The 25,372-nt window shown below is 38.5% G+C and overlaps 1 protein-coding gene across 4 annotated transcripts in view; it reads right to left on the bottom strand.

Moving 5' to 3' along the window:
- Nucleotides 1-25,372, bottom strand: part of adamts10 (ADAM metallopeptidase with thrombospondin type 1 motif, 10) — a 57,358-nt gene continuing 31,986 nt past the window's right edge. For 3 of the 4 annotated variants that reach the window (XM_028028588.1, XM_028028589.1, XM_028028590.1), the window contains 17 exons: nt 25,097-25,202; nt 23,353-23,499; nt 22,989-23,130; nt 20,412-20,519; nt 19,788-19,933; nt 18,451-18,514; nt 18,184-18,286; nt 14,341-14,474; nt 12,270-12,393; nt 8,009-8,089; nt 7,647-7,810; nt 7,415-7,541; nt 6,318-6,447; nt 5,988-6,210; nt 4,216-4,392; nt 2,564-2,729; nt 1-2,382 (listed from right to left, as the gene is read on the bottom strand). In XM_028028588.1, coding sequence (XP_027884389.1) covers nt 2,273-2,382; nt 2,564-2,729; nt 4,216-4,392; nt 5,988-6,210; nt 6,318-6,447; nt 7,415-7,541; nt 7,647-7,810; nt 8,009-8,089; nt 12,270-12,393; nt 14,341-14,474; nt 18,184-18,286; nt 18,451-18,514; nt 19,788-19,933; nt 20,412-20,519; nt 22,989-23,130; nt 23,353-23,499; nt 25,097-25,202 — 2,252 coding nt within the window. In that variant the 3' untranslated portion in view covers nt 1-2,272. The remainder of the gene's footprint in view (nt 2,383-2,563; nt 2,730-4,215; nt 4,393-5,987; nt 6,211-6,317; nt 6,448-7,414; nt 7,542-7,646; nt 7,811-8,008; nt 8,090-12,269; nt 12,394-14,340; nt 14,475-18,183; nt 18,287-18,450; nt 18,515-19,787; nt 19,934-20,411; nt 20,520-22,988; nt 23,131-23,352; nt 23,500-25,096; nt 25,203-25,372) is intronic. The other variant, XM_028028591.1, reaches the window with a different exon arrangement.

Genomic DNA, 25,372 nt, shown 5'->3' with positions numbered 1-25,372 from the left:
GACCTCTAGTGGATGAACCTTTATAAACAGCTGCACTTATACACTTCATCACTATACGTTCTACTTTGCAGATCTGTAATATAAAAAAAAAAAGAAAGGCTCAAGTTGATTTTTAAATAAAAGATTTTAACAACTGCTTACATGATACATGAGGAACAAACGGCAGTCAACAAATAGCACCATTCAAAACTGAAGCACCACCAGAAATAACGGGAACAAGTGCAGCCAACCCTCACAAAGACAGACAGTCACTTCCTTTCTTCACAGAGAAACGTTTGAGTGTTGCAACAAGTAGCTGCTCTAAGTGTTGACTAAGCCCCGGCAGCTCGGAGAGCAGAGTGAGCGTCACAGCGAGGCCACGAGGCGCGATGACTGAGCCCTGAAAGCACCGTGAGGCAACATTTCTTCCATCTCTCTCTACGAGTCGGAGAAACGCGGTTTATGAATCCGCTCTGCATCAGACGAGGTCGTACCAAAAGTGGGACACTTCAGGGTCACGTTAAAAATAAACTCAGTGTCAATTTCCCCAGAAACCCCCCCACAAAAAACGGTGTCAGCGTTTCTGACAAAATGCTGTGATTTCTTAATCTCTGAAAAGATTTTGTGAAGAAGGTAGAAAATAATATTCAGAATCACAAAGATGAAATGTGCTCTTGGGTTTGGACATTTCTATTTTTTTTTTGTCTTTCACAGGAAAGAAAATGTGTTATAAGATGAGATAATCGTCCAAAATATCCCCACTTTAAAAAGAAATAAGAGCTCCAGAAGTAAGTTATAATGGAATCAGGGTTGGTTTAAAGTTTTAGACACAGTATCTGCAGTTTTGTGAAGGAAACTGTCAGAAAGGTCGTGCCTAAAAAAAGGCTGATAAATGACGCATTTAATTGCTCAGATTAGACAGAAATGTGAGGCTGCCTCTCTCCTCTGTTGGCCTCTTCCTGTTGGCAGAGCTGTGGCTCACTGTGCTCTGTGTTTCCACTCAGTATTTGCACCTTTACACATGTGGGAAAAATAAAATAAAACAAAAATTTTACAACCAGGCAGCATGGAGTGAAATCTGATAATGTCTGAGACTTTGTGCCAAAGTCTGACAATCTGACAGCCTGTTGTATGAAAACAATTTTCAGTGACGCTCTGCTGCGTGTTGCGATTTAACTGTACAGAGGTGATAAACTGTCGGAGAAACTACCCAAATGGCAAGACCGCAGCGTTTTCCACAACTAAAGACATCAAGTCAAATGATGGGACAAGAAACACAAAACACACAAGTCCTCCGACTGCAGACGCTTTGTGCAAATCCAAATCTGCTCTTACAACCGAATATCTGCGAGGACTCAATGGTTATACTGATATGCAACAAAACAAGGACATAAAAACAATAAGTCAAGTAAAAGCTAACATAGAAATATGTTTTAAAATTAAAGGAGCCAATCTTTTTCACTGCAAAAACACAAAATCTAAGTAGTTTGGTCTAGTTTCTAGTGCAAATATCTTAGTGCATCTAAAATAAGAAAACTAACTTAGAAGTATAGAAGCTTTAAGTCAATAATTTATACATATTTATGAAATTGTACCTATTCCATAGACAGATTATTTCATTTATAAAAATATCTTATCAGTGGCAATGGAAGAAGTACTTTTAAAAAATCCCATCAATATTAATGAATTATTGGTTTGAAACAAGCTTATATATCTTGTTGAAAAGTTACTTGTAGGTCAGTTTTGTGTTATTTCAAGTGTACTAAGATATTTGCACTAGAAACTAGACCAAAATTAATTGGTAAGATTTTGTGTTTTTGCAGTGTTGTGGGCACAGATACCGTGAAAATCATTTCCTTTCAAAGTGGATGTTTTAAAAACGTATAACAGGCTAAACATTTAAGCCACTCAAGTAATAAGAAGTGGAGTTTAAGATTACTGAAACCAGTCCCGTAGCCAAAATAAAACGTATAGCACCAAAATATTAAGACAAAGTCAAAGTTTAGAGAGGCAAAGAGAGGATCAGCTGCTGCCTCCCTCCCTCCTTCCTCTCCAGGTTTCAGCGCTGGACCCTCTCCTCCAGCGGAACGATGTTTGGTCCAGAGATTTCAAATCTGGATTATCAGTGAGGAGAGGAAAACAAAGCACCCCTCTGACTAATTTCAGGAACCTGTTTGTCAGCATCGACAGTGGACCCCAAGCTTGAACCGACGGAGAAACGGTGAAGGCTGCTGCAGCGAGGCTCAGTGGAAAAGGTTCAGTCTTACTGTTTGACCCCGCGACCGCAGCAGCGTCAGTGTCCCTGGCAGGTCTTACAGCACATCTGTCTGAAATATGGCCGGTTGCAGAACTTGAACCTGAGCACCAGGGGGCAGTACGCCACAGTGCTCACATCTTTACACTCTGCAGAGACAAAGAAGGAGAACCACAGCTTCACAAATGTGTTGGACAATCTGATATTAGCAATTTATCTACTCATCTCGGGATATATTATCTTTATCCAGACTACTAAAAGTCACAGAAAAACAAATTTTGTTGTATGCTAATTAGAGAATATTACCAGCACTGAAATTTGACCTCTGACCTTCTGGGTTCTCTGAGTTGACGGGCAGACTGGCGTCACATTTGCTCTTGCACTGCTGCATGGCGGCGGGCCGCTGATGCTCCAGACACTCGTTGGATGGCTGGCCAGTGTGGGCCAGGCACTGCACCGAGCGCATCTCCTGACCCAGACCACATCTGGCAGAGCACTGAACCACGAAAACACGTTTCACAGAAAGATAATCCTGCCACATCTCAACTTGGTTTCCCAGAAGCTTAATTTAAAAGATAAAACTAACAGTACTAACAGGAAGACTTACGGCTGACAGTTAGACTTAATCCAACAGGTAACAAAGAGTTAGGAAGCTTGCATATAAACACTTCCTATTTTTTAATTACGCTCTTTAAAAGCTGCAAGATGCAGCTTCCTGCTATTTCTGATAGTTCCTAGAAAGTTAATTTTCTTCTCTCAATGCCCCACAATTATTTACTTAAATGTCAAAGTGTCACTAATGAAGCAATGATATATCAAACATGGCTACTTCAACTACCTAGATCAAATTACTCCACGAGATAAAGTAGAGATTCAGTTTATTTAGTAGTTGTGAGGACTTCATGAATTCATCAAGTAAAACAATGCCGTAGAAAGAAAGTACACCCTCTTTATGTTCAAGGTTTTATTTATCAGGACTGGAGAGCCAACAAGAAACTGACTGAAGTGACAAAATTTAATTTCAGATTAGGCAGCCCTGATCCAGTGACTGCCTGGCTGGAAACTCAAAAGGGAATTTTGTTTTCCAAACACTGCACACACCACAATAAAGCTCTGCTATATCACTGCAACCACTCTTCAGTTTGGAAGTTGTTACTGAATAAAAAGAGACTGAAAAAGTGTATTTCTAAACGTTTTTTCTCAGACAATGAACTATTTTATATGGATAGGCATTATACAGTCACATATGGGATAATTTGTCAATAAAATAATCCTGATATATTACAACATTTTGGCTGAAAAACACAAGAATTTAGATGTTGCTATTCTCATGTTTTTAACAGTTGTAAGTTTATTCCTACAATATTTGCATTGAATTTAAACAAAAAAAAAAATAATTAAAAATAATGTTTTTATATCTGTTTTTCTTGTCATTAGTTTGGAATCTATGCACTTTTTCTGTCCCACAGAAAAAAAGATCCTTCCTCTTTTTGCTAAATTTTATGTTTAGCTTAATTTTAAATCCTAAAAAAAAAATATATATATATATGTATATTTAAAAATGGCAACTGACAATTAGTAGATACTTATCTAAACTTACAAGTTGTCTTTTCTCAAAAAGTCATGTGACATTTATGGCTGTAAATGAGTTTTAATTGCCTGGCATGAGAGTAAAAACGGCTCCTCAGGTTGTACAGGTTGCAGACCGCTGGCCTAGTCCAAGTTCAGACCTTAAAATGATCAAAATGTTGCAGTGGAACCTTAAGACACCAGCTTCAGCTTGTGAGCCTCAGTCAGCAAAAGCAATTTAAACTTAATTTTCCACACGCTTAACAGTTTACCCAGGGATCTGTTTGTTTTTGTAAACTCCAGGTTGAATTTACATAAATTTAGAACCTGGTAAAAGAGGGTGTACTTTCTTTAATAATGAACTGAATGTTTTGATCAGGTAAAAATGGTGAAGGATGTGTTCAGAGTCTCACCTCTCCCCACGGGCCTGTCACCCAGACAGGAGGAGGGCAGCGCTGCAGGTTACAGCGCACCCTGGAGGTCGGGCGGCCATTTTTGGGACACTTTGAGTCTGGCAATGTGTCGCCGCTCTCCCCGCTCTTACACAACACCACGCGGTGTCGGTAGCCAGGACCACAACTGGGTGTGCACTGCAGACAGGAGGAGGGAAAACTATCTTTAAACCGACGGTCAGAGCGGATAGGTCACTGTGTTCATAAGCATGCAAAAAATTATAAAACTTCGTCATTCCAGCAGGGGGCAGCAGCTGTAAATGAAGCAAAGCCAACAGCCTGCAGAGTTTTTGTAAAAACTGACATATTAATGGAGAAAGTACGGTACTCAAAACTGTACTTAAGTAAAAGTACAAACAGACAGACAAAATGTGGTCTAGTAAAAGTATCATACTAACATCTTTAGTGAGTAAAAGTAAGTGTTTGATTTTAAAAATAATGCATTGAAAGTAAAAGTACTTGTTGTGGAATGACCAAAGTTTATTTACATATCATAATAACAACAACCTCAGCTGACCAAAGTGCTTCAAAACATCGCAGGTAGATAAATTATAAAACAGAAAATAAATAAAAATTGGTAAAGATAATAAGAGCATTATAAAACTGGCAGAAAATACCAAAAACCAATAATATGAATAAATACCAATACGTGGTTAAAAAGCTTGAATCAGTGACGTACTGATATCCGCCTTTTTTTCTTCCGTTTTTTTTTTGTTTTTTTTTACCCCTCCAGGGGGTATTTTTGTGGGCTCTAGTGTCCCATATATGATAGTGGGCTGACAGGAAACAGGGAAGGAGAGGGGGGAAGACATGCGGCAAATGTTGTCGGGTCCGGGAGTCGAACCCGCGACGGCCGCGTCGAGGACTTAAGGCCTCCAAATACGGGTCGCGCTAACCGCTACGCCACCACGGCACGCACCCCTTTTCTTTTTGACTGGTGTATAGAAAACCATTAACCCATTTAATACCACCAGCAACAAAATAGTTGGCAGACATTTTTTTAACTCCTGGAAGCTCTAAAAGTGTTGTTTTTGCTTTTGGCAAGTTATTAAAGTTTTAAAATAGAATAATACGTTGTCTATTATATGCAGTGTCAGTTTCATGTAGCGAGTGTGAACCGTAACATGACCAGACCTCTATACTTCCTGCCTGTACCGCTGCAGGTAACTGTCTGTCTCAAAGTTATACAAGAGAAAGTCAGTAAAATACTATAATAAACAAATATAACTGAAATATCTTGTGCATGTGTTCTTTAAAGGGTTTTCTACTGATGTGTAATTATAATTTTATCCCTGCAGCTTTTAATCATAAGAAGAGCAAATGTAGGCATGGCAACAACTGTTGCTGCTAGCATACGGCATAGGCAGCGCTATGCTAGATGTCAAAGGTTTGGCTGTTTATTCTGTTCATCTTGTTTTTCCTAAACATCTTAAAACTATGAGATGTTTTAGATCTTCTAGACCCGATAGAAACCCAAAATGTCATCTTCTACATCACAGTCATTCCCACAGCAGAAAATGATGCCTCCTGAATGACAGGTGCACTGAGACACAGCAGACATTTTCATGTGCAAATGTAAACTTTGAGGTTATTTGTCCTGGCCAATAATGTACTCTTGTTTTATTTTTGCAAACAACTGTGTGTTTTTGGGATGATTCAAAACAGCAACTCTTGTCTAAAATAGCTGCAAAAGTCAAAATAAAGCATGCAAGACTGCAAAAACGTGTTTGTACCTCGGACCAGTCCAAGGCCAGCCACTCTGGAGGGCAGCTGTGGTTGCTGCAGGGCTCTGTGAACGAGGGGCGGGTGGAGCTGCAGGCCGAGTCGTCCAGGACTTTCTCCTCCACCGCAGAGATCCTCCTTTTACATAACACCTCCCGAGTGCGCAGGCCGCCGTTGCAGCTGCGGCTGCACTCCGACCACTCTCCCGTCCACCAGCTGGAAGCGGAAATAAACCTGCTGTTTGTTTTTAATATCCTCACACGCTGCTGCCGCATTAAGAAGGAAATGCAAGAAAAGTTTTTAATTCCCTCTCATGCAGAGACAAAGTGATCAGGACTCACTTTGGGGAGCACGGCTCAGTGTTGCAGGTTCTTCTCTTCTCTTTAGGTTTGTTCTTCTTGTCACAGAAGTGATTGTAGACGACAGAAAGATCCGACTGCCTCTTACACACGACCTGCTGGATCTGTACACCTGACCACAGGTGAGACAGAAAAAGTACAAAACAATGCCAAAAGACAAACACACTATATCACTCAAACTTCACTTCATTGCACTGCAAAATCACCAACTCTTAGCAAGTATCTGTCTAGTTTCTAGTGCAAATATCTTAGCACACTTGAAATAAGACAAAACTAACTTACAAGTAACTTTTCAGCAAGCTATAAAAGCTTGGTTACAGTTAATAATTTTATAAATAAATAGAATAAAGGTAAAAGTCCTGATTTCACATGCAGATTTTTTCACTAACAAGACATTTCTGCCAGTGGAACTGGTACTTTTCATCAATATTCAAGAAGTATTGACTTAAAACAGGCTCCCATATCCTGCTGAAGAGTTACTTGAAAGTTATTTTTGTTTTATTTCAAGTGTACTAAGATATTTACCCTAGAAACTGGTCCAAAATACATGGTATTTTTGTGTTTTTTCAGTGTACTTTAATTTTATGTGAAAATAGCTTCCCATTTACTCGTATAACAAAATAAAATCTATGGCTAATTTGTCCAGAGAAGGCAACTAGGAGTTCATTGATTCCTATTCTCTTTAAAAAGCCTGGCCTGCTGATTCTGATTCTGTGCAATACCGAATTCTTTTGTCTGAAAGTTGCTGAATATAGTAAAGTTTCCCACTTCGCAACAGTAGAGTGACTATTGTTAACTGCGCTTGGTGGTCAATTTTTGTACACATTCAATTTTTTGCTGAAATCTGATTATTTTCCTATTAATCAAATGCGACCGCAATGTCACGTCTGTGTGAACGGTTTATGACCTCAAAGCAACCCGCATGTGTGTAGATGTCAATAAAAAAGTGAAAAATTTATGTTTTCATAGTTACATTTCATTTCTTTATTTATGTCCAGGTTATGAGTTGATCAGCCAGTGACTGTGTAGCCGATAAAACAAATTTAAACATGTATTTGCATTTTTTCTTGCTTTCCTACCTCCTGCACACAAAGCTGAGCAGCGGGACCAGGACGTGTACTGCCAGGCGAAGCCGCTCATGGGATCCCTGCTGACAGGCGGGTTGAAACGATAGTGGATCCCCTGGTTGTCCTCCCTCACCAGCACCTAAACACACAAATCCAAAACAGGAATAGACTCACTAATGTCACTTTATCAAATTCTAACTGTGCATCTTTTGAACACTTTATATTTCTTCTATCCCAGTCCTACCATGACAACGAGGGTCATGTTTGTCGGGCCCAGAGCTTCTAGCATTTCTGCACCGTCGGTGGGCCGCCTGTAGTGGAAAATCGTCCCGGCAACGCTGAACCTTCGAGGCGTGTCAATGTTAAGCTTCCCATTGATAAAATACTGGTCATTTTTGCTCTTCAGGACTGGAACACAGAGAAGAGACATCTACTCTTTAGGTTTTAAAAATACACTTTTCAATTTGATAGACTGAAGCAAACTGTAAACGTATGAGCAGTGGCTTTAAAACCAGTATATGTACCTCTCCAGTTAAAACTAGTATTAGTTTTAAATCTGAATGAAACTGTTTTGACAAGTGTTTGTTTAAACCATCTTCAACTTACCAAGGTAGTTGAGGGAAATGTTGAGCTCTTGAATGTGGATGAACACTGATCCTTTAGGAATTCTCACCACTTCTTCATAATCTGGAAGCAGAAAACACCAAAAAAAAAAAAAAACCCAGAAAAAAAGGAGAAAGTGAAATGAAGGAGTTTTATTCACTGTGGACCAGTGTGGTGTTTAACTCTGTGGGACATCTACATGCTAAGCAGGGGCTTCAGTTTCCAGCTGCATTCCTGGGCAGACATCCTCCAGTCTCTGCTCAGAAACAACATCTCTGCCAGAACCTGGCTTCTCCCATTTTCCCTCCATTCACTCCATCTGTCTGTCTCTCGTCCATGTTTTTTTTTTTTTATAAAAGTTTCTGCTCATCTCACCTCCATCTCGCCTCACTCTGACTTTCTGAGCTTCGCTCTGCCGTCCAGCCAGAAGACCAGGTGCTGAAGCACCATAAATAACTCCAACTCACTGGAGGATGACAGAATGAAAAAGCTCAACTGGAATCTAATTCCTTCCAGCGATCCTTTTTTTTATTGTGTAGCTTTGAGAGACAAAAGACTTTGGTTTCAGATGTTTGTTTTGTTTTTCAGAACATTTTGCGAAAATTTAGTAACACCTCATCACCTATTTGACAGATTTTTGACAAATTGGGAATTGACATGCACTGCGAAAACATAAAATCTTACCAAATATTTTGTCTAGTTTCTAGTAAAAATATCTCAAAACATCTGAAGTAAAACAAAACTAACTTACAAGTAACTTTCAGAAAGATGAAAGATCTTATTTTTAGTCAAAAATTGAAAAAGTACTAGTTCCCTTGGCAGATTATTTCACCTATAACATGGATAAAATGCTTTGCTATAAATTAAATAATCTGCAACTGGAGGTTGTACTTTTTAAAATCAATGTTAAGAACAAAGCACAGGTGAAACAGAATGTCAAAAGAATTCAAACAAATTGAACCTTTTTATATTATCTCAAAGTAAAAACGCAAACTTCACTGCATTACCATGCAGAAATGTTAAATTTTACCAAGTTTTTATGTCTAGTTTTTAATGTAAATATCTCAGTACAATTGAAATAAAACAAAACTAACTGACAACTAACTGAATATAAGAGCTTGTTTTCAGTCAACAATCCCTTAATATTGATGAAAAAGTGCACTGCACTGGGACATTATTTCACTTATGGAATAAATCTGTTAATGAAATAATGTGCCAATAAAACCAGAACTTTTAAATTAATATTAAGGGATTATTAACTTGAAACAAACTCCTATGTCGTACTGAAATGTGATGTGTACGTATGTTTTGTCTTAATTCAAGTGCAATAAGACATTTGAACTAGAAACTAGACAAAAAAAAATACTTGGTAAGATTTTGTTTTTGCAGTGTTGCTACATCAGAGGAGCTACACTAAACAGGCTTCCAAAGAAACTAAAAACATTCAGAAACTTTAACTTACAATCTTAAAAAGCGACTCAAATGAAAAGGATAAAGTACAGTCAGAAAGCGGCTCAAACCTCAGGCGACCATGTAGGAGGATGTGTAATTTTAATTGTGTAATTTTTAAAATCAATATTAAGGACTGACCACAGGTGAAACAGAAAATATACAATACAATAAAGTATTCAAACAAATGTAACTTTTTTATTATTTTCCTCACATTACAAACACAAACTTCACTGCATTACACTTTACCAAGTTTTGTATTTATGTCTAGTTTCTAGCGTAAATAACTCAATACACTTGAAATAAGACAAAACTAACTTACAAGTGACTTTTCAGCAAAATATAAGAACTTAAGTGAATAATTCCTTAATATTGATGAAAAAGTGCTAGTTGCACTGGCAGATTAATTCACTTATAACATAGGGAAATGCTTTGTTACAATTTAAATAATCTGTTAACGGAATCAGTACTAGTACTAACCAATAGTAAGAAATTATTCACCGAAAACAAGCTCCTAAATCTTGCTAAAACTCTCTTTTTAGTTAGTTTTGTCTAATTTCAAGCATACCAAAATATTTGCACTACAGATGAGAACAAAAATATTTGGTAAAATTAAGTGTTTTTGCAGTGTAAATGCATCTATTCTGAAATTGGAGCACAAATAAAATTTAAATAAAAACCACAGGAGCATTGGGAAATCTGACTTTTCTAGAACAGGCTGAACTCCAGTACACATTCATGTCATTTTTCTTAGCTTTACAGTGCAGACACAGTGGTTTGGCTTCATTCTGTGGTCATAAAACTCTCCTTATAGGGATATTGTTATCACTTGGTATGTTAATAATAGAGTAAAGAGGTTTCTGGGATATTCTTGCAATGCAATGCATAGTTTTATACTAAGTTTCGCCTATATGCCTCGCATGCTTTTGTTTTTTTGTGCTTACACTTATATTTACTGCCTCACAGCTTTATAATCTGCACATTGCAGAGTCTATTGGCAAACAACAAAACCAACAAAATAGAAGTGGTTTACTGTAATGTATGTGAATTGTGTGCTTGCATGTCATGTGTGAGACAAACAAAACGGAAAGCCACACATATAAAAGTTGCCCCAAAACTCCACTGCAGGTCAAAAACTCCAGAGGGAGACTTTAAATCACTGAAGCAGACAGCAGAGGAGAAGTGTTGGCTGGAGGCTTTTTTGGAGTTGGGAGAAATCAAAAGCTTGCTGTAGACATGACTGAGTGATTCTCCCAGTCATAAATCCTGACCGGTACCAGAATAAGCCTCCAGTCCTGCGCCTGGAGTTTGAGTTTGAGATGAAAAAGCGCTGTGCTGTCATTGTGACCTTGTCTGCTTCACTTTGAAAAGTAAAGCTTCATTTAATTTAAACTCACTTTATTGTGCTGCTTTTGACAGATACAGCATTATAAATCGATTTTATTAAAAAGCATAGATGGATGTTGTAGAATTTTGTAGTTTGTTTTTTTTGTTGTGGAAGAATTTTATCCACTCCTCTTTCCAACCTTGCTTCAGTTTCTGGAGGCTTCCAGACATGGATAGACAATAAATCAATAATAATGTATATCGCCATAGACACCTGATCAATATCAATAGAAAACATGTGACAGAACTCACTGAACTCCAATCCAGAACCACAAGGGATTCTGGGACATGTAGGCAACCAGGAGAGGCTTAATTAGCCAATATAAACATGAGCGACTCTGGAGTTGGTGTTGTGGGCAGACGGTCACCTAAAATACATTTGATAGCAGCCGGACCGCAAGCCGCAGTGGTCGGATTTACATGCCGCGGTGTTTTTGAACGTAGCATCTGTGTGTGGCCTTTCTGAGTTCGACTCAGGACCAGTAGGTTGACGTCACGACAGACATGTTCAGGTTCACTGTATTTATTCCAACAACAAAAAAAACCCCAAACAAAACAAATCAGGTTGGTGGTTAATATCAGACCAGCATCTTCTGCCCCACAGTTATCGACGGCAACAGAAAAAGGGGGAGGAGCTGTCAGTTACTGGTTGCTATGGTAACCACCAACTAGCAAGAGCGGCAGAACAGAACTTAAAACACCAACTAAAGTATGGAGAAACAACTTATTGACTAAACAAAATAAATTCAAAGAACAAATAAACAAATTTGGACAAACTTCACATCTATAATATTGTTGAAATAAAACCCTGTTACATGTGTGTTATGGTGACGTTGATTCCAGCTTTTAGTTCTTACATAATGATCCTTTACAAATTCAGGAAGTTGTTTGGACAAACAGTTGCTCTTAGTGAAAATCTGTTTAGAGTTTATGCAGGCACAACCACTTCTGAAACACTTTTAATGAGATTGAAAAGTGTTTCAGTGTTGTTTGAATGCAAACAATCCACTTTGAATATTCTGATTCATGATTCACATTTATGGGATGCCAAACTTTGGACTCTTTTCACTGAAATGTTACAGGACTGGACAGACATTTCTGATGGGAAAAAAGTTGAAATAATTGATAACGATAATGGCAACAAAATCATTTACTCTGAAATCCTTGCAGTGTTCAGCAAAGTTAAGCCAGTGCTTGTGTAAATACATGATCATGAAAGTATGTTTTCATCCTCTAATTTGCCCAAAATCCATCTTTCCAAGATAGCAATAGCCAGATATGCATATTTTCTCGACTACAGATTGTGTTGCATACCTTCAAATGGTGAAAGCTTCCTGTTGCTCCAAAGTTGGAATTAAACTTTGCCTGAATTGACTAGATTTGGATGATGAAAGCAGAAGAATAACAGGTGAAGCATTTTGATTTCTACCTCCTTCAGGCAGCGAGTCGTTGAAGACTCCCTCCACGGAGATGCAGCTGCTCCCATCGCCACCGCAGATCCGACAGCGATCTTCACGCACGTCTGACCCGAGCACACGATCACAGCCCACGTGCTGCGATAAAAAGACAGGAACAAGTGAGCTGCAGAGGTCAACCGGGGTCACGGGCGGAAGAGGGCACAGTCGGTGAGCTGAGAGGTGTCAGAGGCCGAGCTGACGAATTACCTCCTAATGTCTTCCAGACCGCTTTTTCAAAACATAGAAATATCAGATAGAAAACCCAGATGTGTGCTGCGTGTTTTTTTGTCTGATCCTGAGCAGACACAACGCTCTTTGGTCGCTGAACTCAAAGCTGTCGACATAAATAAATTTCATGATGAGCGAAGCAGGTGGTTTCACTCAAACTCTTAAACAGGGAACAAAACTGAAACTAAACTATAGAAAATGAACGACTACTGCTCCGATTTCTGTTTCTGCATGCGGCGGCTGGTTGATGCCAGGGTTACTTAGGCAGAGTTAATTTTGACAGCAAATTCAGTTTTAGTCTTTTGTCTAAAATTTTATTTTGTTTTAGTCGACTATTTATAATAACATTTTAGTGAACAAAATTATATATAAAATGTAAATACTTTTTGCTTCATTCACTTGAATTAACACAAAATTAATCATGTTATAGCTTAATGTTACTGTATGACTAGAAAAACTGATTTTACACAAAGACTGGATGACAAAAAGCGACTTCAGTATTCATTTTATTTGTTGTTTCGTTTTTTAAAATATATTTTAGATATTCAAAATGGCTTCCAGTTCTAGTTTATTGATTTTTGAGAGGGTCTACTTGCATTATAATGTCATTGCCATTGTAATACTTGAAAATAGTTTCCAAATAATATTATTGTTTATCGCAATATTACTGGAACAATTCATCAACCAGGCAAAATTTGTTATTGTGACTTTGGTTTATTTATACACAGTTATTGAAACCTGGAAACATCTTTGCATCAAATCTGAGTTAAATCAAATTTCATACTATTCTTGTATCTAAACTAATGAAGAGAAACTAATGGAAAACAGCAAACCTCAGACAGAAATGCTCCTGCTCTCTTACTGCAAACATTTGCTCCATTAACTTCCATTAACCAGAACATCCACATTGAATAAACTAGATCTTATTTTCAGATACACTGCTACTTTTCTAAAACCTCTGATTATCTAGCAACAGATGTTAAAGCAAGAGACAGGTGGACATAAACCACGAGTAAGCTGGCTAAAATAGAAAAAGAGGAGAGCCTGGATTGCAGAAAGAAAAACTGCAAGAAAAAAAAGTAGAAGGAAGTCAGAAAGTAGAAAAGGGCAGAAAATGGGAGTGCAGGGAATGAAAGCCAGCCTGCAGCACACAGACTAACAACTGAGCTGGAAGGTCACCGAGTTCCTGCAGAGCAGAGCAGAGCAGAGCGCAAGAGAAAAAAGGAGGACTTTTGATAAACACAACCGTCTCTTTGGATTTCAGACCACCTCTGCTTCATAATCTAACAAACCTCTGAGTCATATTAAAAAGAGGAGCTAAGGTGAGGTTAAAAAGGTTGGAAGACAGAGATTAGGATGTTAGTAATGTTTGAGGTGGTTCGTATTTACACACTTAAAAGGGCTGAAGTACGAACTGTTTTATTGTGAGATTTCTAGGAAAAGCATGAGCAATTATTCAATAAAGTTTTGTTGTGTCAGCTGGACCATTCGGAGCACCAGGTAGTCTCCGTTTCATCAAAGCACACTGGCATCATTTTGTTTTTATTAACAGCTGGGATCAAGATCATTAATGTGAATCTGAGTCTTCTGCCAAGGTTACGCCTAGTTTTATCATCCGAGCAGCTGATTCTAACGAGCAACATCAGCCAACGTGTAAACCAGATGGCCAAAGCTGTTCAGGCTTCAAAGTGACTAAGATCAAGACAATCTCCTGTTGATTCGACTTAAACCTGCTTACTCACGTTTTAGTAACTTTTATTGGACTCAAACCAAATGCTCGCAAGGATTTGTTTAAACAAAATCCTTTTTACTGACCTTACACTCTCCGTTTACACAAACATCCAGAGAGTCGTCTCGACATGGAGTGCCGTCCACCACGGCGGGAGCTCGCTCCGTGTAGAAGTTGTATCCTTCGGCGAGGCAGTTGAGAGAGCAGGACTTCACCCCACCTGGACCCACACAACGCAACAGAACCAGCACACAAAGCGTTAATGCACATAAAAGACAGAGAAGACACGCTTAGGAGAGGATTTGTTTGCTGTTTTAGGAAATTTTGAGTGGAAATGAAACAGACATCACCAATTTTGAAGGAAAATAAAACTAAAACTGATTGAAAACAGGATGTTAAAAATTATTTCTACCCTTCTCAATAGATTCTCAACTGCTGTAAAGCTTTCTGCATGATTCCTATGATATTTAGATGATTTCTCTTTTGTGATGAGCTCCCTAATCTTTAGCTACTCCTAAAGTTTCTCTAGATGTTTATTTTATTTCCACTCTAAAGAAACATGTGGCTTAATTGGCTCTTTGGACCTTACACAAGGTTTCAATGCAACTCTGGCTTAAAATGCTAAAAAATCAACTCATGTTTTAAATATAAATCTAATATCAAATGGTGGTATAAGCTTTTTTATGTAATACATTGAGTTTCCATGACAAAATGACATTAAAAATACTAATATTGTTTCCGATTTTTTTAAAAGTTGGAAATTATGTACTTTTTTGTTTTCCATAAATGTCAACATCCCACAGAAGAAAATATATCCATCTTCTTTTCTGAAAACTGTTTTTCTTCATTCTGAAATCTAAAAACAGAAATAAGATGGGGTTCTTTAAACCAGCCTGGGTTGCTAGGTGACGGGCAGAGCTCTGCTGAGGTTGCTAGGTAACAGGCTGGGCTTTGCTGGGGTTGATAGGTGATGAGTCATGCTTGCTAATTGGTAACGTTAGATTCCAGTTGTTTTTGAAACAGATCATTTTCCAGAGACCAAAAAACATGAACTTATTGCCAAAAACTATCTGGGTGGTGTTGTTCATTAAGAGCTTGGGTTGTTTTTAGAAGCAGTAGAGACCCAAATATAAGTGTAAAGGTGTAAATTCTGCATTATGCATCCCCTTTAAAGTATATTTGGCATTTCAACTATGAAAAAAGCCAGGTACAAGTGTATTAAGATGGGGTCTTAAGTATTTTCGGATTCTAGAAATTTATGGACCACAGTCGCTCATGAATAGCTAACACGGCGGGTCCACTGCGCCTCTGAATGCTACAATTCAGCAGTTAGCTAGTAGTTTCCTGCCACTTCTTTGGGATAAATGTCATCTTTACCCAGAGGGTCAGTATTTAGCAGTCTGGAGTGGTAAAGGGAAGTGGCCAATAAATTTAACAAAATATGCGTTTCAACAAATCTTCATTCATGTGTGAAACAGATCAACAGTTTCTTATTAGAGCGACTGCTGACATCATCCCGTGTTTGTTTGTGCTGGCAGTCACAGCTTGTGCTAGCAAGAGAAAGCGAGAATGTACCGGTCAAACTCACAGACAATAAATTGTTCAGACTACGGGAAACTACAACTCCCATGGTGCCGAGTTTTGGCAGGGTAATGGAAGCTTTCAGGTGTGCATTGTGAAGGTTGAACGTGAAGGCTGCTGGACTAAAAACATTGACATAGAACAGCTTGTTTCAAGAAAAGAAAATAAGTGAAAGGTTTTTCCTTTAATAAATGAGCTGTCCTTGGCTGTCTGAACTGACAGAGACGGCCTGTTTCTGTTTTCCACGTCAAGATAGAAATAAGAAGAAATCACATGAAGCTAAACTAAATAAATTTAGAGATGGAAAGAATGGGGAAATGAGGAAGGCAAAAAAGACAAGAGTTATCCACGTAAAAGGAGGAAAAGCACAACTGGAAGTCTGACCACGGAAGAGATGGAGAGCTGCTGTTTGACTTTAACAAGGAAAAGAGAAATTGGCACTTTTCCCATTTTAGCACCTGCAAGGGATTTTTCTTGGAAAATCAGCTGACTTGATGAAAAGACCACTTGTTGCCTGGTGTTGGAATTGTTTCACCGACTATCTCTGCAAGCCATTATGTTCAAAATTAAAGCAGTCAAACTATTTATCTTTCGCGTCCAGTTTTCGGCGTTCGGCGTTTAGCAGAAACGAGAAATTCCTGCAGAGAACTTCGGGTGCAGCCAGCATCTGCACACCAGACAAGAGGGACAGTCTGCAGCTTCAACACACATAAGCAGCTTCAATTCAGTTTATTTACAAAGCTCAGAATTTACAACATCTCAAAAGGCTTAGATTGAATGAATCCAATTCAATATGTACTGAGCTAAATCCAATTTCTACTTCAGGACCGGCGACGCTAAGCAGGAAGTCGTAATGTCTCCAAGGTCTGTGATCTTCATAAAATATAAACCATCATACCAAACTACGAGTAATGAATTACAACTGCTGGCAGAAAGAGAATCAGTCCCATCTGGGACGACTTTCACTCAGTTCTACTAATTTGACTTAAGAAGAAAATCAATTTAGACACAAAGCCATTTTATTTAATAGCTGAACATTCTGGCTTTGTAAAATGTGCTTAGAAAACGATGTTGCTACAATTACTGACATCTTTTACTTTCAGATCAAGTAAGACGGATCAGCATAAAGAAGAACCTTGCAGCTTCTCTGCACCTCATTTAATGTGTTTAATGTGTAAAAGTTTGCAGTTTGGTTACTTCTGAAAGTGGACTTATTATCCAAAATTAACATTTTGAATGTTTTTTTACTTCCATTTGGGTCTCAACTGCTTGTAAAAGCAGCAGAAGCACTAAGAAAAAAAAAAACACCCAGTTGTTTTCTGGCATTAATTTAATGTTTTTTGGTTTCTGGAAAACAAACAGTTTCAAAAAGTCACAATTTATGGGGACTGAGCTGTTACCGAGCAACCCCAGCAGAGTCCAGCCCCGTTACCTAGCAACCCCAGGGTAGCTCCAGCAGTTTGGTCAGCTGGTGGAAAAAATGAGGAGAGGAAACAAAACCCTCGCATTAACAGTCTTCACCCCCTTCAAAATAAGAGCATGAGAATAACTAACTACTTAAAGAATTGTTAAGTCGACAACCAACAGATGTCAAATTTCATCCAACGGAAAGTTTACAAAACAGCAAAGTAAATTAGCACTTCAGAATTTATTCAGAAAATTAATTTAAGGCAAGCTAATGCTGCGTTCAAACCAAACGGGTTTCGTGGGTCAAATATGTGTCCAACGCTTTGAGTTGGATGTGTGTGCACTTTGAAGTCAGCTTCAGCTTTAGACGTGCATCAAACGCAAAATCGCTCCAGACGCGTGTTGGGACGAGCTGCTGGTTTCCGTCACCTGCATTGGTGCCTGCATCTCCTGGCAGGACACCAGCTACAGGCCACTACGTCACATAGCGGAGTCTCTCTGATTAGTTGATGCTTTGCATCAAGCGGCGATGACTCACTGAATGCTCAAATCGCTTCAGTCGTGCAGCGCTAGACACACGAAAAGCGCCCCGACACGCATCCACATAGACTTTGAATGTAAACCAGATGCTCCTGATGCTGTGAACGCACCATAAATGTGCTAAATGTATTCAAAGTTAGCAAAGCTGTTAAAGAGCTAAGCAAAAAATTTGCTCTGCTGTATATTAACGTATTTGTGGAAGTGTGCCCACCACCGCATTTCACAATCATGCACAATTTTGAGTTGGTAACAAAAACATTGAAGTTTGTAATTGTAACATGAGAACATGTGGAAAAGTTAACAAAAGCAGCGAGGCAGAGGACAATAGCAGCTAAAACGATGGACATATCAATACTAACACTACGCTTCAGCAAATACTAAATTAAAAAAAACATGCTCACCTCCTCTGTACGGTTTCCAGGTGTAAAATTTTCCCCTGAAAGGAGTGCTGTCAAAGTCGGAGCACTGGATTTCTCTGAAGTCCCTGGAGCCTGCAGGACACTCCTGCATTGGACACAAATGCACAAATTCTTCTTCGTACATTTAGATTTTCTCTGTGTTTTACTCTGCATTCACACACTACATGCAAGCCAAAAATCACTAACAATATTCATAGTATAGTTGAATGAGTGCAGACGAATTGATAGCAAAGATTGAGTAAAACTCACATCAATATTGCAGGACCTGAAACGTTTTCTTTCTCCCAGACAGTATTTTCCTCCGATGGTTGGCCTGCAGTCAAAAACAGCAGGATCAATCTGTCACATATCGACTACATCAGTCCTCCATTACATCAGCACACATACTGACGTCAAAGCTCAGTTGTTTCATGGCTCCATCCTTATCTTTAGCTGCACTGATTGGACTTTATTTTAGCTACATCGATTTCACAACAAGACAACTTTTCTACATTTTAAAAATACATCTGTTTGGTGTGCAGCTGGCAGCTTTCTCAATATTTACATCACTTTTCGGGAGAGTAAAACCAAAGCAAATGTGGAAAATAATAGTCTGAAATGAAACAGGAGAAAATTGTTGGCCCCAGATTTGGGTCAGACCATTCCCCTCTTTAATAATTTCAAGATGAGCTATCTGCTGACAACGATTGATACAGAGTGAGAAGAACTTTAATTTAAATAACTGCCCTCTTCATGGAACGACTGAGAGGAAAAATATATACAAATATAGTGTAAAAGGTAGACAAACATCAGTCAGAGTGAGGGTCTGATGTAAGGCGTCAGAACAGATGGTCTCTGTGGAAAAGAGGTTTAATTATCTCTGGTCTAATGACTGCTTTTACAGAGGCCACAAGATGGACAACAAAGCTCTCAATCTACTGGCTTGTCTGCCTTTTAACTCACCCATGATCCCATGATCATGAGATGTGGATCATGAACCAGATTTGAGAAAACAAGCAACTGAAATCAGCTTTTCAGAGAAAACATCTGGGTCAAAACAAAAGAGGTAAAGAGAGGAGCTTCGTTTTCTGGGCAGTTTGGAGTCGAGGAACCAAAAATCAAAAAGAGTCAGCCGAGCTGAATCAGATGTTTGTTCAAATGCTCTGAACATTAGCGGATGGATGTATGGATGGACGGACAGATGGATAAATAGATGGATGGATGGCTAAAGAGATGGATGGACAGATATATGTTTGCTTTTGTCAGTCAGTCTTTCATTCCTCTAAGCTTTAAATATTAGATTTTGTGTTTTTTAATCTCGTTTTTTTTTTTTTTGCTTGCTTTCTGCTTCCTTATTTCCAGCGTCCTTCTGGTTCCCAGCGTCCTTCTGGTTTATTTTATTCCCTCCTATCACATCACATTTCCCTGCAACTTTCTCATATCCTATCCTCCACAATTAGTCCATCACTTCAAATTTCAGTTTCTTTGTAGTCTCAAAAACTTTACAATCAAGTCTTTGATTAGCTTGTTTTGAGTTTCTGTCACTTATTTCAGAATAACTGCAATGTTTTTTGTTTTTCCACAGTGTGGATCATTGTAGGCAGTACCTGGGGCTGTCGCAGTGTCTGACGGAGGAGGAGACTCCACCTCCACAGGTCCTGCTGCACTCCCCCCAGGCGGACCACAGACCCCAGCCTCCATCCACCCCCTCTGGACGAGTCCCATATGCAACACACACCCGTTTGAAGCACCACTGCAGCACACACACACACATACACGCACAGGTTAAAAAAAATTCTAATATATAAATACACAGTTGTGTGTTTACAAACACTCATCAAGTATTCTTGCATTATTAAGCCATTACCATTACATTACTTGAAAATGGTCTTAAAACAACAATATTATCATTTGTTCTACCTTTTGGAATAATTTATTGTTCAGTAAAATTTGTTATATTGACAGGCCTTGATCTGGCTTTTCATTATTCCTTCCAATTTGTTCAATTTACCACAACAACTGACCTTAATGAATGAATGAATAAATGGAAACTTTAGACCAGAAACATATTTTTTTTATTCTTGCAACAACCAGTCCAAGTGAAACTTTAGATAAACATTAACGGACATCCTTGTAAATTAGATTTTTAATCTCTACGTTTTTTTATCTTGAGGTTAAATAGAAAAACAAATTAAATATTTAAATACTGTGTGATTATTTTCAGAGCTCACCCCTTTCTCTATGGTATTTGTCTGACAGATGGTTCCCTCTGCTGCAGGTATACTGCTGGTGATGCAGCGGTTGCTCTTACTCATGCACCAAAGTTCGCTGCAGACTTCCTGTATGAGTCAGAGAGAGAAAAATAAAACCATCGGAGAAGCCGACGGACACAAAAAAGAGAATATGAGAAATATTATTGGTCTTATTTATGATCAACAGGCAGAAACTGTCATTCACCTTCACCTCTTTTCCCTCCAGAGCCGTCAACACTTTAGGGTAATGTTTTATTGTGTACATACGCTGACTACATAGTATCTATAATAATGGGTCTATAAAGCCGCGCGCTGTTCCAGATGTCCGTTCGCTCTGAAGGCGGCCTCGTAAAATCCTGACTATGCAATAAAAAGAACGCTGTCCCGTGAAAGTATTGCAAGATGTGTTATGTATTACAGATTTAAAGATGAGAGTCTTCAAATGAATCAAGAGTGAGAATCAAGGCGGAGAAGCTGAGCTGAATCTCTTTTTCTAAGTTCATTTTAATAAACAGCTAAAGAGAAGATGACATAAAAACAAGAGTTTGTGCAAAAATGATGCACAAGTTTATGCAAGAACATATCAATAAATCAAAATGTCATCAGAAAAGTAGTTTATTTTAGAAGGTAAATAAAAGAAAACTGAAACCCATACACACTTACATAATTTTAATGCACACAGATTGATATATAGTAAATTTATAAAGTAAATTTTTCAACTCTGCGACAGACTGGCGACCTGTCCAGGGTGTACCCCGCCTCTCGCCCGGAACGTAGCTGGAGATGGGCACCAGCAACCCTCCCGACCCCATTAGGGACAAGGGTGAACAGAAAATGGATGGATGGATGGAAATTTTTCAACTATAAAACTATTGAAACCAAAAGTTCTGCTCCAGAAATTAGTAAAATAATTCACAGTTGACCAACTATGCTTACTTGCACATGTTAGGAGTTGTCTATGTTTTTCCACAAAATCCTTCTTAGATAATGAGACTTTAGTCTGGTCAGTTTTAGGGCATCTTGTCACTTTAAGCCCAAATAAGCGGCTGCTGGCCACGCCCATTACACCCATCAAAATGGCTGCAAACAGATGAGTAATTATACAACTGCACATCTTTGAAAAGGAGAAGTGGAGCCTCCTGATCAACCAACAAGAATGCAGCAAGGGTGGTAAGTCAACAACAAAACGCTTCATCTTTTCCAGCAGCCATTGTACATCCCAATACAGCTTGGGTTGCTAGGTGCAGTGTGACTCAACAATAAAATGTTTTATTTTCCAGACACCAAAATAACATTAAGTTATTTCCAAAAAAAAAAGCTGGGTGAAGTTTTTAAGTAATTGGATTGTTTTTAGGAGCAGTAGAAACCAAAATATAACAATTTTAAAAATGTGAATTTTGCATAATAATTCCCCTTTAAGACCAATATAATGGCCAACACAACCAGGGGCCGGACTGCTGATTTGTCCAGTGGAAGGTCATTGACATCCTCAACAAGTAAGGTAAGTCACAAAAAAAAAGTCATTTCTGAAGAGGACTGGTTTATCCAAAACTCTGGTATAAAAAGGATAAACAAATTACTGGGATAACAGAAGCCTGGAGAGTATTATGAGGAAGGACGTTTAGGGGAGATTTAGAAGGCGTTAACTGCAGCTGGAATAGTGATCTGCTGTGTTTTATGAAGTCCAAAGTCAGACCAGCTGTCTACTGACTTAAAAGATGTGAGTAAACTACAGCTGCAACTAAATTATTTTAGAATATTCTAACAATCGGATTAAAAAAATTGGAACATTTTGTAGATTTTTAATTTAACCACTTAAGCCTTTTCAAACAATATTACAAAAACATAAGAAAACGCAGATACAAAAAAAATCAATTCCTTTTACAAAAAAGAAAATAAACAACATAACACTCCTTCAGTGAGCAGCGGAAAAAAATTCTAACTACATGTGAAACACAACAAAGCAACCAATGCGCTTGTTAAAAGTCCGTCGGGGGTAGGCTAAAAGCAGTCATATGCAGCCTGATGTCACTTCTATTTAGATGACTTGGCAGTAAAAGTGGTCTTAGGGTGTTGCGTGGTTAGCTGCACAAAAAGACAAGGATAAAAATCAAACTTGTCATTTTATTTTATAAGGTTTAATGAAGAACCTCATTAAACCTTATAATGAGGTTCCGGCGCCGATGGATAGCAGCTGTTAATCATAATGACCATAAGCCCTCAGTGTAACCGCGAATTTGGAGCGGACAGGAGGTATGAGTCGGTTTCTAAGCTAGCTGTTTCCAACTTTTATAAATACCGTCTATGAGCCCCAACCAGGTGTGTTACGTTCACAGACAATTTAGCTCGACTCGAACAAGTAACCATAAATAAACTGGAAAAATCTACTTTTCCATCATGGTGCCTCAAATGATTAAGTGACGTAGTTGCAAAGGGTCAATATTCCAGTTAACGATTAATCAATGAATAAATTATTGATGATGATTTCAATAATCATAATCAATGATTAAATAAAACTTAGAAATGAATAAAAATAGGTAATATTTGTGTGCTCACCGCATATTTACACTGCCGGGATCGGATGCCGTACTGGAAACGGCACTGCTCGTCTGCGTCATAGGCCTGACCGGGGGCGGTGGTGGGGTAAACAAACTCCTGCTTTGGCGGCATGTTGTTCAGACAGGAGCCCAAACCTGAGCTGAAGCACATCAAACAGAGGAGAAAAATAGAAATACTAATCGTAAAACAAAGAACAAACATAAACCCTGCACTTTTGATGTTTTTATTCTGATGTGACATTTTATTAAAAGCAGGAGCAGTTAGAATATATAAACCATCAAACAAGTTCTTACATTTTTTCCTGCACTCCAGTAATTAGCTATTTATTTCTAGGAAGGAGATATCTGATGGGCTCACTCACTCCAGGAAGCTGGTGATATAATCCCGGCTGCAGGCCGACCAGATGAACGGGTTTGTCTTCATGGTGATGTGGTCAGCCATCAGCTTGGCGGTCTCCTGGCTGCGTGGCCCGCAGGCGTTCCCCATCCCGTCATGGTTCATTCCAAATCTAAAGCCCATGATCACACAGGGACAACACTTTGAGGCCAAGCAGACAGCTAATAATTCCTGCAGCAGCAACGGGGAGAAAAACGGCCTCTGTGGATAACCAAGAGGAACTCCAAGAACATTAGTTTCAAATATTAAACTCTGCAACTTTGACGTTGCACCAAAAGTGAACAAAACAGAATATTAAAGAATCTTGTGGGGAACATCTTCTGTTGGACAGACTAAGCATTGGCCTGCAAACTATTCATTCCCTTTGCACATTACAAACACTAACCTGTTCAAGGAAGCATAAAAGTTCACTTTTAAAATCCATCCATAGACGTCCTTGTTACTTCAGTGAAGAATGCGCTGCTGTGCGATATCTACGTTTTTATGTTTTTCTTCTGCAGATGAGGATCGCTTTGGGGTCATAAACCCAGAAGATTTATTGTGGTTGTATTTAACAAATTGTATCATCAACCATGTAGAAAAATCAGATTTCCACAAAAAAACAAAAAGAAAAAAACAGAATTAAGCATCAAGACCTGCTGTGTGAACGTAGACTCAGTCTACATTATTGCTGAAAGTGGGAAAGTTTAAAGCCTTTTTTAGATTAAAAAACAAAACCCCAAATTTTAAAGAAGACATGGAGCGCTGTTCAGCCTCCGATGAGAAAAATGAAAATCCACAAGCTAACCATTACAGAAGAGGGGAAATAAAAATCTGATTTTGAAAAAAAACTGGAAGAAGTGTTGCTCAGTTTGCCACAAGCCATGCAGAGGTTCCGGTCCGATAAAACCAAAACCTTTTGGACTACATGTGATGGAAAACTAACAATGTGCATCACAACTTGAAAACTCTTTTTAGCAGACACTCTCGATCCAATCTGACAGACTGAACAAAAACAAAAAACCACAACGTAGCCTACCATGAATGCTAATGTTAGCTGACGGCATATGTTTTCATGGAATTGAGAGTTGTTTCTCCGTCTTTTGGACATTGAGCATCGTACAGGAGGGTGATTGACAGCGCTTAGACCCTCCTCCTAGCTCTGATTGGTTGTTTTTGACCAGGAGCAGGGGATTTTTGCAGACTGCAATCAGACCCAGCTCCAGAGGAATTTAGCAGGTTAAAGTTTACTTTAATATAAATACATAAACAAACCTTTATGTAAAATTTGAAGTAAAATAACCATGTTTATTAATACAAAATAAACAATAAGGATGTAAACAGTGACATGTATAAAATGTTGAGTTATTATGCTCAAACTTGCATCAACATTAGCTCATATGTTGCAGAAATCTACAAATCAAATTTTTCCGGTCTCTGAAGTCTACGTCTTTAATACAAAATCAATCTACTCAAGTGAGAGTAGCAATAATAATAGCATTGCTCAAGTAAAAGAAAAAAGTACTTACTTACTTTATCTAATCGAGATAAGAATAATAGATATATAATAACTTTGAGGTAAAAATAAAAAACTTCCAGTCATGACATAGTGACATGTCATGACTGGAACATGTTCCATATTTTAATAAATATGGAAGAAACATATTTTGTGAAAGTTACATACACCCAGAACAAAATAAAAACCATTTTCAGATGAACGAGTGACTTACGTGTGACCGATCTCATGGGCGATGGTGAAGGCTGTTCCCAGACCGATGTCCTCGTTGATGCTGCAACTCCTCTCTGGCTCACACATCCCTCCCACCGGAGCCAGACCTGACAAACATCAACATGGATTCAGACACATAGATTCTCCATACAATGAATCTCACTCCACATGCACAACACATCTTCATGTTAATTACAATCACAGATCATTTCTGCCGCCATGAAGACCACATATGAGACTGATAATTAGCTTTAATTTATGAGTCAAACCTAGCATG

This window comes from Xiphophorus couchianus, chromosome 9 (genome assembly GCF_001444195.1).
Source record: "Xiphophorus couchianus chromosome 9, X_couchianus-1.0, whole genome shotgun sequence".
Lineage (NCBI taxonomy): Eukaryota > Metazoa > Chordata > Actinopteri > Cyprinodontiformes > Poeciliidae > Xiphophorus > Xiphophorus couchianus.
Note: the sequence above shows the minus strand (reverse complement) of the source record. Positions and strands in the feature narration are given on the sequence as shown.